The sequence below is a fragment of the Pongo pygmaeus genome, chromosome X (assembly GCF_028885625.2).
Source record: "Pongo pygmaeus isolate AG05252 chromosome X, NHGRI_mPonPyg2-v2.0_pri, whole genome shotgun sequence".
In the NCBI taxonomy this organism is placed as follows: domain Eukaryota; kingdom Metazoa; phylum Chordata; class Mammalia; order Primates; family Hominidae; genus Pongo; species Pongo pygmaeus.
In genome coordinates this window covers 122,536,031-122,548,345 of record NC_072396.2, presented here as the reverse complement: position 1 = coordinate 122,548,345, position 12,315 = coordinate 122,536,031, and the positions used below count along the sequence as shown (strand labels likewise).

Below are 12,315 nucleotides of genomic sequence, written 5' to 3'. Positions count from 1 at the left end.
ACAGGGTCTCAGGTTGGAGTGTAGTGGTGCAATCATAGCTCATTGCAGCCCTGAACTCTTGGGCTCAAGCAATCCTGCTCCTCGGCCTTCTGAGTAGCTGGGACTATAGGCACACGTCACTACACCAAGCTAATTTTTATTTTTTAGTAGAGACAGGGTCTCACTATGTTTGACCAGGCTAGTCTCGAACTCCTGGCCTCAAGCGGTTCTCCTGTCTTGGTCTCTCAAAGTACTGGAATTATAGGCATGAGCCACCATGCCTCGCCCTGTATACTTTAAATAATCTCTAGATTACTTATAATATCTACTGCAGTGTAAATGTTATATAAATAGTTATTTTTTCTATTATGTTTTATTGTTGTATTGTTATTTTTTATATATTTTTAAAAATATTTTTCTATCTGTGGTTGTTTGAATCCCTCCATGTGGAACCCATGGATATGGAGGACTGACCGTATTTGTAAAAACCAAATAGCTGGCCAGGCGCGGTGGCTCATGCTTGTAATCCCAGAGCTTTGAGAAGCTGAGGTGGGCAGATCACCTGAGGTCATGAGTTTGAGACCAGCTTGGGCAACATGGTGAAACCCTGTCCCTACTAAAAATACAAAAATTAGCCAGGTGTGGTGGCAGGTGCCTGTAATCCCAGCTACTCAGGAGGCTGAGGCAGGAGAATTGTTTGAACCCAGGAGGCAGAGGTTGAAGTGAGCTGAGATCGTGCCACTGTACTCCAGCCTGGGTGACAGAGCAAGACTCCATCTCAAAAAAAAAAAAAAAAAAAAAAAGAAAGAAAGAAAAAAATAGCCTTGGCCAAACGTGGTGGCTCATGCTTTTAATTCCAGCACTTTGGGAGGTAGAAGTGGGCGGATCACCTGAGGTCAGGAGTTCGAGACCAGCCTGGCCAACATGGCGAAACCCTGTCTCTGCTAAAAATACAAAAATTAGCCAGGTGTGGTGGTGTGTGCCTATAATCCCAGCTACTTGTTAAGCTGAGGCAGGAGAATGGCTTGAACCCAGGAGATGGAGGTTGCAGTGAGCCAAGATCATGCCATTCCACTCCAGTCTGGGCGACAAAGCAAGACTTTCTCAAAGAAAAAAAAAAAGAAACCCAAAACCAAATAGCCTTAAAAAACTAATTTATGGCCCGGTGTGGTGGCTCACGCCTGTAATCCCAGCACTTTGGGAGTCTGAGGCGGGCAGATCGTGAGGTCAGGAGATCGAGACCATCCTGGCTAACACGGTGAAACCCCATCTCTACTAAAATCACAAAAAATTAGCCAGGTGTGGTGGCGGGCGCCTGTAGTCCCAGCTACTCAGGAGGCTGAGGCAGGAGAATGGTGTGAACCTAGGAGGCGGAGCTTGCAGTGAGCCGAGATAGTGCCACTGTACTCCAGCCTGGGCAACAGAGTAAGACTCCATCTCAAACAAACAAACAAACAAACAAAACTAATTTATAACTGATTATTTAACACTCAACCATTTCAGACTGTCAAAGTCACAAAATATGTATAAATCCATTTTTCTTCACACTCATAAAATTAAGTGATAGAGTACCTTATTTATTGAAATACTGAGATGTCAGCTATAAAGGTTTACTATTTTAAATAGAATGCTTCTTATAAACTACAGGCTAAATTTAGACGATTACAAATTAATTGAATGTTCAGTTGAAATGTTCTGTTTTAACTCACCTTCATCTCTAACACTTTTAACCTTATTTATAGCACGTTCACCATATTCCTCAGCAAGGTGCTTTGCTCTCTTTACTGATTTTCCAAGAAACTTCTTTAGTTGAGTCCTTAACAAAAATGAAAAAAGTATCAACTCAGTTAACTGTAAAAGTCCAATAATTTGCAGACAAATGTATTAGCTGTGACTGATAAAGTACACTACTTTGAAATAACTTTTTTAAACATAAATAATAGGTGTCTGAGTTCCAAATCCCTTATTCTATGGAATAAACATATTCAAGTCAATATGGCAAAGGAAACATACACCCTTTCCCCAAATTTATAATATTCATATATTCTAGAGCTTTGGTTTTCAATGGTGAATAAAAATTGATTGGCAGAGGTAGTGTGGGGAGGGGAGTGTTTAAAGTGTAGGTACCTCAGCTCCATCTCCAGATAATCCAATTTAGAGAGTCTGGGGGTGAGAACTGCTTTGAGAAGGCTGCTTTAGAGAGCTGTTCTTAAAAACACATTTTACCAATAAAGAGTAAAGAGATATTTCCTCACAAAATAGAATGCTTTGGTAGCTTAAGATGGTCCCTTGTCCCTTCTCTTTCAGTTTGGGTAGGTTCATGTAATAAAATTAGGCTGAGTTTTCCTAGTAGGTATTCCCAAATACGAGGTAACGTAAGTATGCATCTCAAGCTTCCATAAATAGGACTTATTTATTGCATTTTCAATTAGCTAAGTCTCAGATTTCATATATTAAGATTATAAAAAGCAATGCACAGTACATGATGATATTTAAAACCAAAAGAAATATGAATCAGGAGTAAATTTTTACTGATTCATGGGAGCTCATGAGGGACAGTATTTTTAAAAGTTGTTAAGTTATATATACAGAGAAGTTCAATGTAACACTGTTTAGAATAGTCAAAAAGTGGAAATAAACTAAATTTTTTGTCAATAGAGGAACAGATAAATAAGTGCTGGTATGAAATACAATAAAATTAATGAGGCAAACCTCAGCTTTTTAAATGTGCCAAGCTCTTATAGTAACCTCAGGGGCTTTGCATGTGTGGTTATTTCTGCCTGGAACACCTCTCGCTTGGCTAATTCCCACTCACTTTTTAGGTCTCAGATCAAACAGCTCTCTCAAAATGGCCTTTTTAACTTCAGACAGAGTTTTTGTTATATAGTCCCCGTTTATCCAAAGTTTGACTTTACATGGTTTTGGTTACCCCAGTCAACCATGGTCCAAAAATATTAAATGGAAAATCCCAGAAATAAAACAATTTGTAAGTTTTAAATCGTGTGCCATTCTGAGTAGCATGATGAAATCTCACACCATCCTGCTCCATCCTACCTGGGATGTGAATCATCCCTCTGTCCAGTGTTTCCACGCTATAGACGATACCCACTCATTACTTAGTAGCCTTCTTGGTTATCAGATAGAAAAAACACAGTAGATACAGAGTCTGGTACTATCTGTGATTTCAGGTATCCACTGGGGATCTTGGAACGTATACCCCATGGATAAGAGGGAACTACTGTAATACTTCCACAGCACCTGGAAGTTTTCTTTTATAGCAATCACTACAAATGTAGCTAGACTTATCTGTGCAATTATATGCTTAATGCCTATTTCTCCCATTTAACAGAAGTTCTATGAAGGCAGAGACCACGAATGCCTTTTTTTTAAATTTTTTTAAATTGAGACAGAGTCTTGCTCTGTTGCCCAGACTGGAGTGCAGTGGCATGATTTTGGCTCACTGCAGCCTTGACCTCCCAGGTTCAATGGACCCACCTGCCTCTGCCTCCTGAGTTGCTGGGATTACAGGCACACACCACCATGCCTGGCTAATTTTTGTATTTTTTGTAGAGACGGGGTCTTGCCGTGTTGCCCAGGCTGGTCTTGAACTCCTGGACTCAAGTGATCCACCTGCCTTGGCCTCCCAAAGTGCTGGGATTACAAGCATGAGCCATTGCACCCATCCTGAATGTCTTTTTTTTTTTTTTTTTTTTGAGACAGAGTTTCACTCCTGTTGCCCAGGCTGGAGTGCAAAGGCATGATCTCAGCTCACTGCAATCTCTGCCTCCTGGGTTCAAGCAATTCTCCTGCCTCAGCCTCCCGAGTAGCTAGGATTACAGGCACCCACCACCATGCCCAGCTAATTTTTTGTATTTTTAGTAGAGATGGGCTTTCACCATGTTGGCCAGGCTGGTCGTGAACTCCTGACCTCAGGTGATCCACCTGCCTCGGCCTCCCAAAGTGCTGGATTACAGGCATGAGCCACCGCGCCCGGCCTCTTAATGTCTTAACTGTTATATCCCAAGCACTTAACTCTCATATCTGGCTCTCAGAAAGACTGCAATATATATACATTATTAGTGCTGATATAAAGAGATGTCTATGATATATCTGATTTTCTAAAAAAAAAAAAAAACAAAAAAAACCCAGCAAGTTGACAAACTATAGACATACAGTAGCCCCGCTTTTATGAGAAAAAAAAAATTCTATGGCGAATACACCATGCTATTAAAACTGATTTCTAGGGCTGAGATTATGAGAAACTTTCATTTTCTATTTTACATATTTCTGTATTTCTTTTGATAACCAGAAAACACAGATGATAAACCATTTTTAAAACCATTATAAGGTCTCTGCTACCTATAATTCTGAAGCTGTATTTTCTGGATAATTATAAGTTTACTACCACTTTAAAAGCCAAGAAAACAGACATTTTAATTATTTCAGATGATAATAGTTCTAAAATATCTACTTTTATGCCTTCTTAAATGGCACTTAATGTTCCCTAAATTTCATTCCTTGATGGATAAGATCGTTACCATCATTTTGGTTCTTTAATACACTCAGAGCCTTTCTAATGCATTGCAGGTGGGCCATACTATTGGTTCCCCACTCAGCCTTCAAGGCAACAGTGCAGGGCCTAGGGAAGCCTGGGCCAATCTTCTCTGGCCATCAGCTGCCTTATCAGCTTACCCCAACATTCAGTGCAAATATTATTATGTTCTCTGTGTGTCAATGGCATAAGAAAAGGTTGAAAAGCACTGTGGTACGATGATTGTGCTATATTATGAGGTTTTTTTGGGGGGTGGGTGCGGGGGACAAGGTCTTGCTCTGTCACCCAGGCTGAAGTGCAGTGGTGTGATCACGGCTCACTGCAGCCTCGACCCCTCAGGCTCAAGCAATTCTTCCATCTCAGCCTCCTGAGTAGCTGAGACCACATGTGTGTGCCACCATGCCTGGCTAATTTTTAAAATTTTTTTGTAAAGAGTGAGTCTACCTATGTTGCTCAGGCTGCTCTCAAACTCCTGGGCTCAAGTGATCCTCCTACTTTGGTCTCCCAAAATGCTGGGATTACAGGCGTGAGCCACTGCACCCACCTATATTATGAGTTATTTTATCATTTTTCTGATTACCTGACATTCTTATGTGTCAACTTACATGTTGTCACAGTTTGCTGCTTCTATTTTGCAGTCAGCTCAGACACTGAACACAGTTTTAAAAAAATGATGTAAGAAATAAGCATAATGGCTTTGAATAAACCTGAGGAACTTTTCTCTTAGAAAAATAATGAGCTTTAGTGCATGGACGATGTGACATCTCTTCTGGATGTTTATCTGTCCCTGAATAATTGTAGTAATTCCTTATCCTCAGGTTCCCGATAACTGCAACTACTAGATGGCCAAGTTCCAAATATCTAAGGTGCTATCATATGCCTGCATTTTAGGTACATCTTTCCTAAAAATTCTCAATGCTTTCTTTGATACACACTAGGAAAAGGACTCAAGTGGATAATTCACTTTGGACCTTAGAGTTAATTATTATCAATTTAGTGACTTGTGTATAATCAAACAAAATGTATAGGCCCACCATTGATCTAGAAGTTTGTAGGGGAAACGAACGATGGCATAATCAGAATCCTTTTGCAACATATGCTTTGATTGTTTAATGTGTATTTGTCTGAAAACAGTTTAAGATAATATATTGTAAAGGGAAAAAGTAAGTTATAGACTACAGGTATTCCCAAAATTGAGAAAAGAAAATTGCCATGGACTGTAGTAGTCAGGAAGAATCTCATTATAGTTGGGTTTAGAAAGACAAATAGGATTGCAGAGATAAAGAGAAAGGGAAAAGACAACTTCAAGGACAATCATGTTCTTCTACTAACACTTTCTGTACCTACCTACTGGTAGAAAAACAACACAAGTATGGTACAACACTTACTGGTCATTTTCTGTATGTCAGATGCTTTATTATTATTACCATTTTTTTTTTTGAGGGGGAGTCTTGCTCTGTCGCCCAGGCTGGAGTGCAGTGGAGTCCACCTCCTGGGGGTAAGTGATTCTCCTGCCTCAGCCTCCCGAGTAGCTGGGATTACAGGCACCTGTCACCATGCCCAGCTAATTTTTTTATTTTTAGTAGAGATGGGGTTTCACCATGTTGGCCAGGCTGGTCTTGAACCCCTGATCTCAGGAGATCTGCCTGCCTTGGCCTCCCAAAGTGCTGGGATTATAGGCGTGAGCCATTGCGCCTGGCCCAGATGCTTTAAAACTAATCAATACAACTTCATAACCCATCAGCGAGGGACAGGGAGGAGTGGTGGTGGGTAGACATAAAAACTACATGGAGCATGATTTAAAATAGTATGGTAGTTCTCATATTTTTTTAAATAAAAACTTGAAATGAAGAAAAGGGATGTACTGTAACTCACGTTTTCTGTTTTAACCTTCCACCATCAGTATCTGTTGGCTGAGACTGTAACTTCTCTTCATCATCTGACTGTGCTGCGTCATTACTGTAAGAAGGGGAAACTGTTTTAAAAGAAACCATTTCTTCTATACTTCTTAAAAATCTGTTTATACTTACTATATAACCAGTTAATCAGAATAAGAAAAACTACGCTAATAAGCTTTATGTAATTTTAATTATTTATTTATTTATTTATTTAGGAGATGGAGTCTTGCTCTGTTGCCCAGGCTGGAGTGCAGTGGCACAATCTTGGCTCACTGCAACCTCCGCCTCCCTGGTTCAAGCAATTCTCCTGCCTCAGCCTCCTGAGTACTTGAGACTACAGGCGCACACTGCCATGTCTGGCTAATTTTTTGTATTTTAGTAGAGACAGGGTTTCACCATGTTGCCCAGGCTCGTGTCGAACTCCTGAGCTCAGGCAATCCACCCGCCTTGGCCTCCTAAAGTGCTAGAATTACGGGTGTGAGCCACTGTGCTCAGCCCATATAATTTAATTTAAATGATGGACCTGACAACTTAAAGGCTTCAGAAATTGAAGAAAAGAATCTTTAAGCAAGGTGCAATGTACAACATATAAATGAATGCAATTTAGAAATTTATGAAAAACCTACTACAAACAAGCCTTTTTGCTTGGCAAAATGTGCTGTAGGGAAATAATAAAGTAACTTGTAGGTATCTTCCTCCCCACTCATTAAGTACATCCTGCATTACATTTAATAAAATAGCTCCTGCTTTTACCAAAATGATTCAATAGATCTACATAAATCTCGTAGTAAAGTCACTCATCTCATTTTAAAGCCATTTTCTGATCCTACAAAAACAGTACAAATATTTAAACAATTTATGATCCTTAAAGCAAGGTTTCAGAAGACTAAGTGTTCATTCTACATAGCTTTTTAGCCTCATTTTTTTGTTATTTTTATTTATTTATTTATTTTTGTGGAGATGAGGTCTCACTATGTTGCCTAGGCTCCTCGCTAACTCCTGAATTCAAGTGCTGCCTCAGCCTCCCAAAGTGCTGGGATTACAGGCATGAACTATCATGCCTGGCTGCCTCACTGTTTTTATATTGTCTCAAGTATAATTTAAATCATTAAAAGAGAGAAATTAAGTGCTATGGGATTTAATATTTATACTATTTCCCCCAAGTAACTGTACAGTCATAATGAAGAGCAAAGTTAAAGAATACATACATTATCTAACTCTATTTTAATTCCAGAATAAAGAAAAAAGACTGAATGAAACCAAATTAGGGGTTGTCATAGTTCATTAACAGAGAAATCTTAACAACTCTGAAATACTATAAATGACAAATAACATTAGGCCATACCTTACATATTCTTTTGTCCTTCTCATGATGTGTAGAGTGAGAGGATTAATGCCTGTTGGTAGTTTCTCTTCTGCAAGACTCAAAGGTATTTCTTCTCCAGTATCTAGGTTCTTAATCATTACACTGGCTAAAATTTCCTGAGGTTAAAAAAAAACAATCACACCAAGATGACCTGCAATTTAATTATCTTTCTGAGTCTACAAAATCCCCTAAAATTTAAGCTAAAGGCTTTTTAGATACATTCAATACTGTACACAATAATTTCTAACATTTTTATTGAGATATAATTCACATGCCACAAAATGCACTCATTTAAAGCATATAATTCAATGGTTTTTAGTATATTCACAGAGTTGTACAACTATCGCCACTAAGTCAGAATATTTTCTGCACCCCAAAAGGAAATTCCCTACCCATTAGCAGTCACACCTCATTTCCCTTTCTTCCTAGTCCCTGGCAAATACTAATCTACTTTCTGTCTCTATAGATTTGCCTATTCCATACATTTCATATAAATCAAATCCTGTAATATATGGCCTTTTTCGTCTGGTTTCTTTAACTTAACATGATGTTTTCAAGGTTTATCCATGTTGTAGCATGTATCAATACTTTATTCCTTCATTCCTTTTAATTGCTAAAAAATATAACATGGTATGAATATACCACATTTTATTTATCCATCCAATCAGTGATGAACATTTGGGTTGTTTCCAGTTTTTTGCTGTTATGAATGATGATGCTGTGAATATTTGTGTACATTTTTTTGTGTGAACATATGTTTTCATTTCTCATTGGTATATACAAAGGAATGGAATTGCTGGGTCATGATAACACTATGTTTCACATTTTGAGGAACTGCCAAACTGTTTTCCAAAGTGCAATATTTTAAAAAATGTATTGTTGTAAAGAAACATAAACTAAGATTTTGCTGTAAAATTTAATTCTGAATAAGTTGGGTAATAGGTGCATACTAAGTTTTAATGATAAGAAAGCATTAAAATAATTTTAAAAATTTATGTTGGTATAACATGTATTTATAATATCAAGTTCTTTTATTATTATTATTATTATTTTAAATTTTTTTTCTTGAGACCGAGCCTTGCTCTGTCGCCCAGGCTGGAGTGCAGTGGTGTGATCTCGGCTCACTGCAACCTCCGCCTCCCAGGTTCAAGTGATTCTCTTGCCTCAGCCTCTGGGTAACTGCGATTACAGATGCACACCACCATGCCTGGCTAATGTTTGTATTTTTAGTAGAGACAGGGTTTTGCCATGTTGGCCAGGCTGGTCTCGAACTTCTGACCTCAAGTGACCTGCCCACCTTGGCCTCCCAAAGTGCTGGGATTACAGGAGTGAGCCACCACACCTGGCCTCAATATCAAGTTCTTTTAAAGCCCACTTTCTATAAAATATAAACCTTGCTTTCAATATATTTATTCCACTATGCAATAGAGTGAAAGGGCAAGTTTAAGTCAGAGATGCAACATCCAGCATATCAACAAAACAAAGACAATCTTCAATTTTCATTTTTTCTTCTGTATTTTTTTTTGTGTAACAGCAAGAAACTTAAAAAAAATTAAATTGTGGTAAACTACACATAACATAAAATTTACCATTTTAACCATTTTTAAGTGTATAGTTCTGGGTCATTAAGTACATTCACATTGTTATGCAACCATCATTACCATCCATCTCCAGAACGTTTTCATCTTCCCATTATGTTTTTTGTACTTTATGTTTTAAGAACAAGAACAAAAAAATCTATTTCTACCTCATCAGTAAGCTCTCTCCCAGAGTTGGATCTAGGTCTCTGAGGGCCCATCACTTCACCTGCTACAGTCTGCCCATCAGGTGCTTTTCCATTTTCCTGGAAATATAATTTTATAAACAGAAATTAGACTGAATCAATTTCTATAAATTTTCAATTATTACCACACATGATTCTAAAGAATTTCATAATTCAGATAATGGAATCTGCTGAAAATCTAAATGGAACATTACATTTCAGTCCTTCATTTTTCCCAGCATGCTGAAAAACATTACGAACCAAAACTATTGCTGCTCATGAAATAATGTCTTAGTATTCTTGAAAACAAATAAATGTTCTATTTGAACCTGGCCAAAAAGCATTTCTCTACTAACACTGCTATTAATCTGGACTGTATGTGGCTACCTCAAAGGTAGGGGTCAGAAAACTTCTCTCTATAAAGAGCCATACAGTAAATATTTAAGGCATTTTTGTTCATATAGAGTCTCTGTTACATATTCTTCTTCTTATTTTAAACAACCTTTAAAAATGTAAAGAACATTCTTAGCTTGGGGATCATCCCAAAGCAGGCCACTACTGACCCCTGCTCTAAGGCTATAACAAGACTATAGTGTCCTATATTCTAGTCTGGTAGCCCGGCCCACCACAGCTACCATGAAAGTAGCTCTGAGTCCCAGAATCTGGCTGTGGTAAAATTAATGTTATCAAGTCTTTTGTGTAGCCCACTTCCTAGCATATAAAGTTTTTCTATGATTAGGAAAAGGAAATTATAAAAAAAAGTCTTCAATTCTGACCAATACAGGACAAACACAGACTATAGTTGGTGTTTATTAGTACCAACAATATTACAAATAGTAGCATCTGTCGTTTTTTGAATACCTATTATCTGCTAGATACTTGGCATATTTTAGCTCATTTCAAACCCTCAAGGAAGGATTTTTTCCTCCATTTTATTGATGGGGCATCTGAGACCCAGATGCTAAACAGCTTGCTAGGCTCACTCAGTTAGTGTGCAGCAGAGCTGATCAAGAGAAGTAAGGGTGTCAGGTTTGGAGGACAAAGAAATATTTGGCCTGGAGAATACAGAATCATCATCAACAAACCAGCCAGTTGCAGGGAGCTAATAAAGTCTATATGAAACAGAACACTAATTCACCAACCTGGGCAGTAACTATTTTATCTCCACTGGTAGCACTTGCCAAATCAAGAGAAGGCTGAGAATCCTTGACCGTACTTTCTGAAGCCATGCTTGCGGTTAGGAGAGAATCAGACGTAATATTCTCTTTGGGAACTGCAACGATAATAACAACAACAACAACCCTTTTTGTTTGATTCTTGTAACAACCCTGTGAGGAAAGTGGCTTGATTACTCTCATTTCCTATACAGGGAAACCATGGTTCAAACAAGTTATTTAATTTCCTCAAGACTATACAGCTCATACAAAAAAAAGATGCAGGACTTGAATTCAGACTTTAGGTCTCCAAATCCCAAGTTTTTTTCACCATGCCACTCTCTCTCAGATGGCAACAGAATTGAAAGTTTGAAGTCTGCTGAAGTGTTCAATTATAGTAAAGTAATTTTCACCAATGTAAACATTTTTACATTTTGTCTATTACTAAATAAATAATTTTAATAACTTGGTTGCCAGTGAGTTTTTTTATAAAGTGAAATAAAAGCAGAAAGGTAAACAGTTTCAACTCCAAAATTTCACCACAAAGAGTTATTTCTCTCTTTTTTTTTTTTTTTGAGACAAGATTTCACTCTGATCACCCAGGCTGGAGTGCAATGGCGCGACCTTGGCTCACTGCAGTCTCTGCCTCCCAGGCCCAAGCAATTCTCCTACCTCAGCCTCCCAAGCAGCTGGGACTACAGGTGCGTGCCACCATGGCCAGCTAATTTTTGTATTTTTTTTTGTTGTTGTTCAGATGGGGTTTTGCCATGTTGCCCAGGCTGGTCTTGAACTGAGCTCAAGCGATCCGCCCGCCTCGGCCTCCCAAAGTGCTGGGATTACAGGCGTGAGCCACTGTGCCCAACCAACAGAGGGATTTCTCAATTAATACTTGCCATCTAGATCAGGAGTTTTCAGAGTCTCAAATTCCAATTCGCTTTTCCTTTTTCTTGGTGGTGGAGCAGGTCGAGATGGAGGTGGGGGTCTAGGAGGTGGGAAATTAGTTGGAGGAGGTGGGCGTGCTGGAACAGGCTTCTTTGTACTAGCCACTATATCAGGCTCTGCAGTAAGGTGTCTTGGGGGTTTGGCAGGGGCCACTTCTTCCACAGCGGCAAAATCTTTAGTAGACAAGGAGTCTGAGGACACAGGCTCTAGAACATCACCACTTCCTTTGACTTCCACTGCTTCCTTGTTCAATACTTCTGTTTCAGTTTCAAGCACATTAAGCTGCTCAGTTGAACTTGTTTGAGTTAACTTCGTGGTTTCATCTACTGGTTTCTCACAGGTTTCATCAGAAGGAAAGCATTTTTTTAATTCTAATTCAGTCTCTTCAAATGTATTCTGACTCTCTGCCTTTTGGGATTCTTCCGGTAGTACTTGATCTACGGCTAACAGTCCGGGTATACTGCTCAGATCTGTTTTAGCCACAATAGGACTGGCAGTAGCTTGATCAGAGGGTTCTTTTCCTTTGGAATCCAAAGAGTCATCTTCAAGCTGTAGTACTTTCTGACTCTCCTCAATAATACTTTCAATAATCTGATGAAAGGGTTAAAAGTAGTTTTTAAAAATGAAGCTATTTATAAGAACATAGTAACAGCTAATCATTT

General features: G+C 38.6%; 1 protein-coding gene across 2 annotated transcripts in view; it reads right to left on the bottom strand.

The window, feature by feature from the left end:
• WDR44 (WD repeat domain 44) overlaps positions 1-12,315 on the bottom strand; it is a 102,609-nt gene that overhangs the window by 43,610 nt on the left and 46,684 nt on the right. For both annotated transcript variants that reach the window (XM_054471960.2, XM_063660603.1), the window contains exons 4-9: positions 11,605-12,244; positions 10,700-10,830; positions 9,543-9,638; positions 7,775-7,911; positions 6,407-6,490; positions 1,689-1,795 (exon numbers count right to left, since the gene is read on the bottom strand). In XM_054471960.2, the coding sequence (XP_054327935.1) occupies positions 1,689-1,795; positions 6,407-6,490; positions 7,775-7,911; positions 9,543-9,638; positions 10,700-10,830; positions 11,605-12,244 (1,195 nt within the window). The remainder of the gene's footprint in view (positions 1-1,688; positions 1,796-6,406; positions 6,491-7,774; positions 7,912-9,542; positions 9,639-10,699; positions 10,831-11,604; positions 12,245-12,315) is intronic.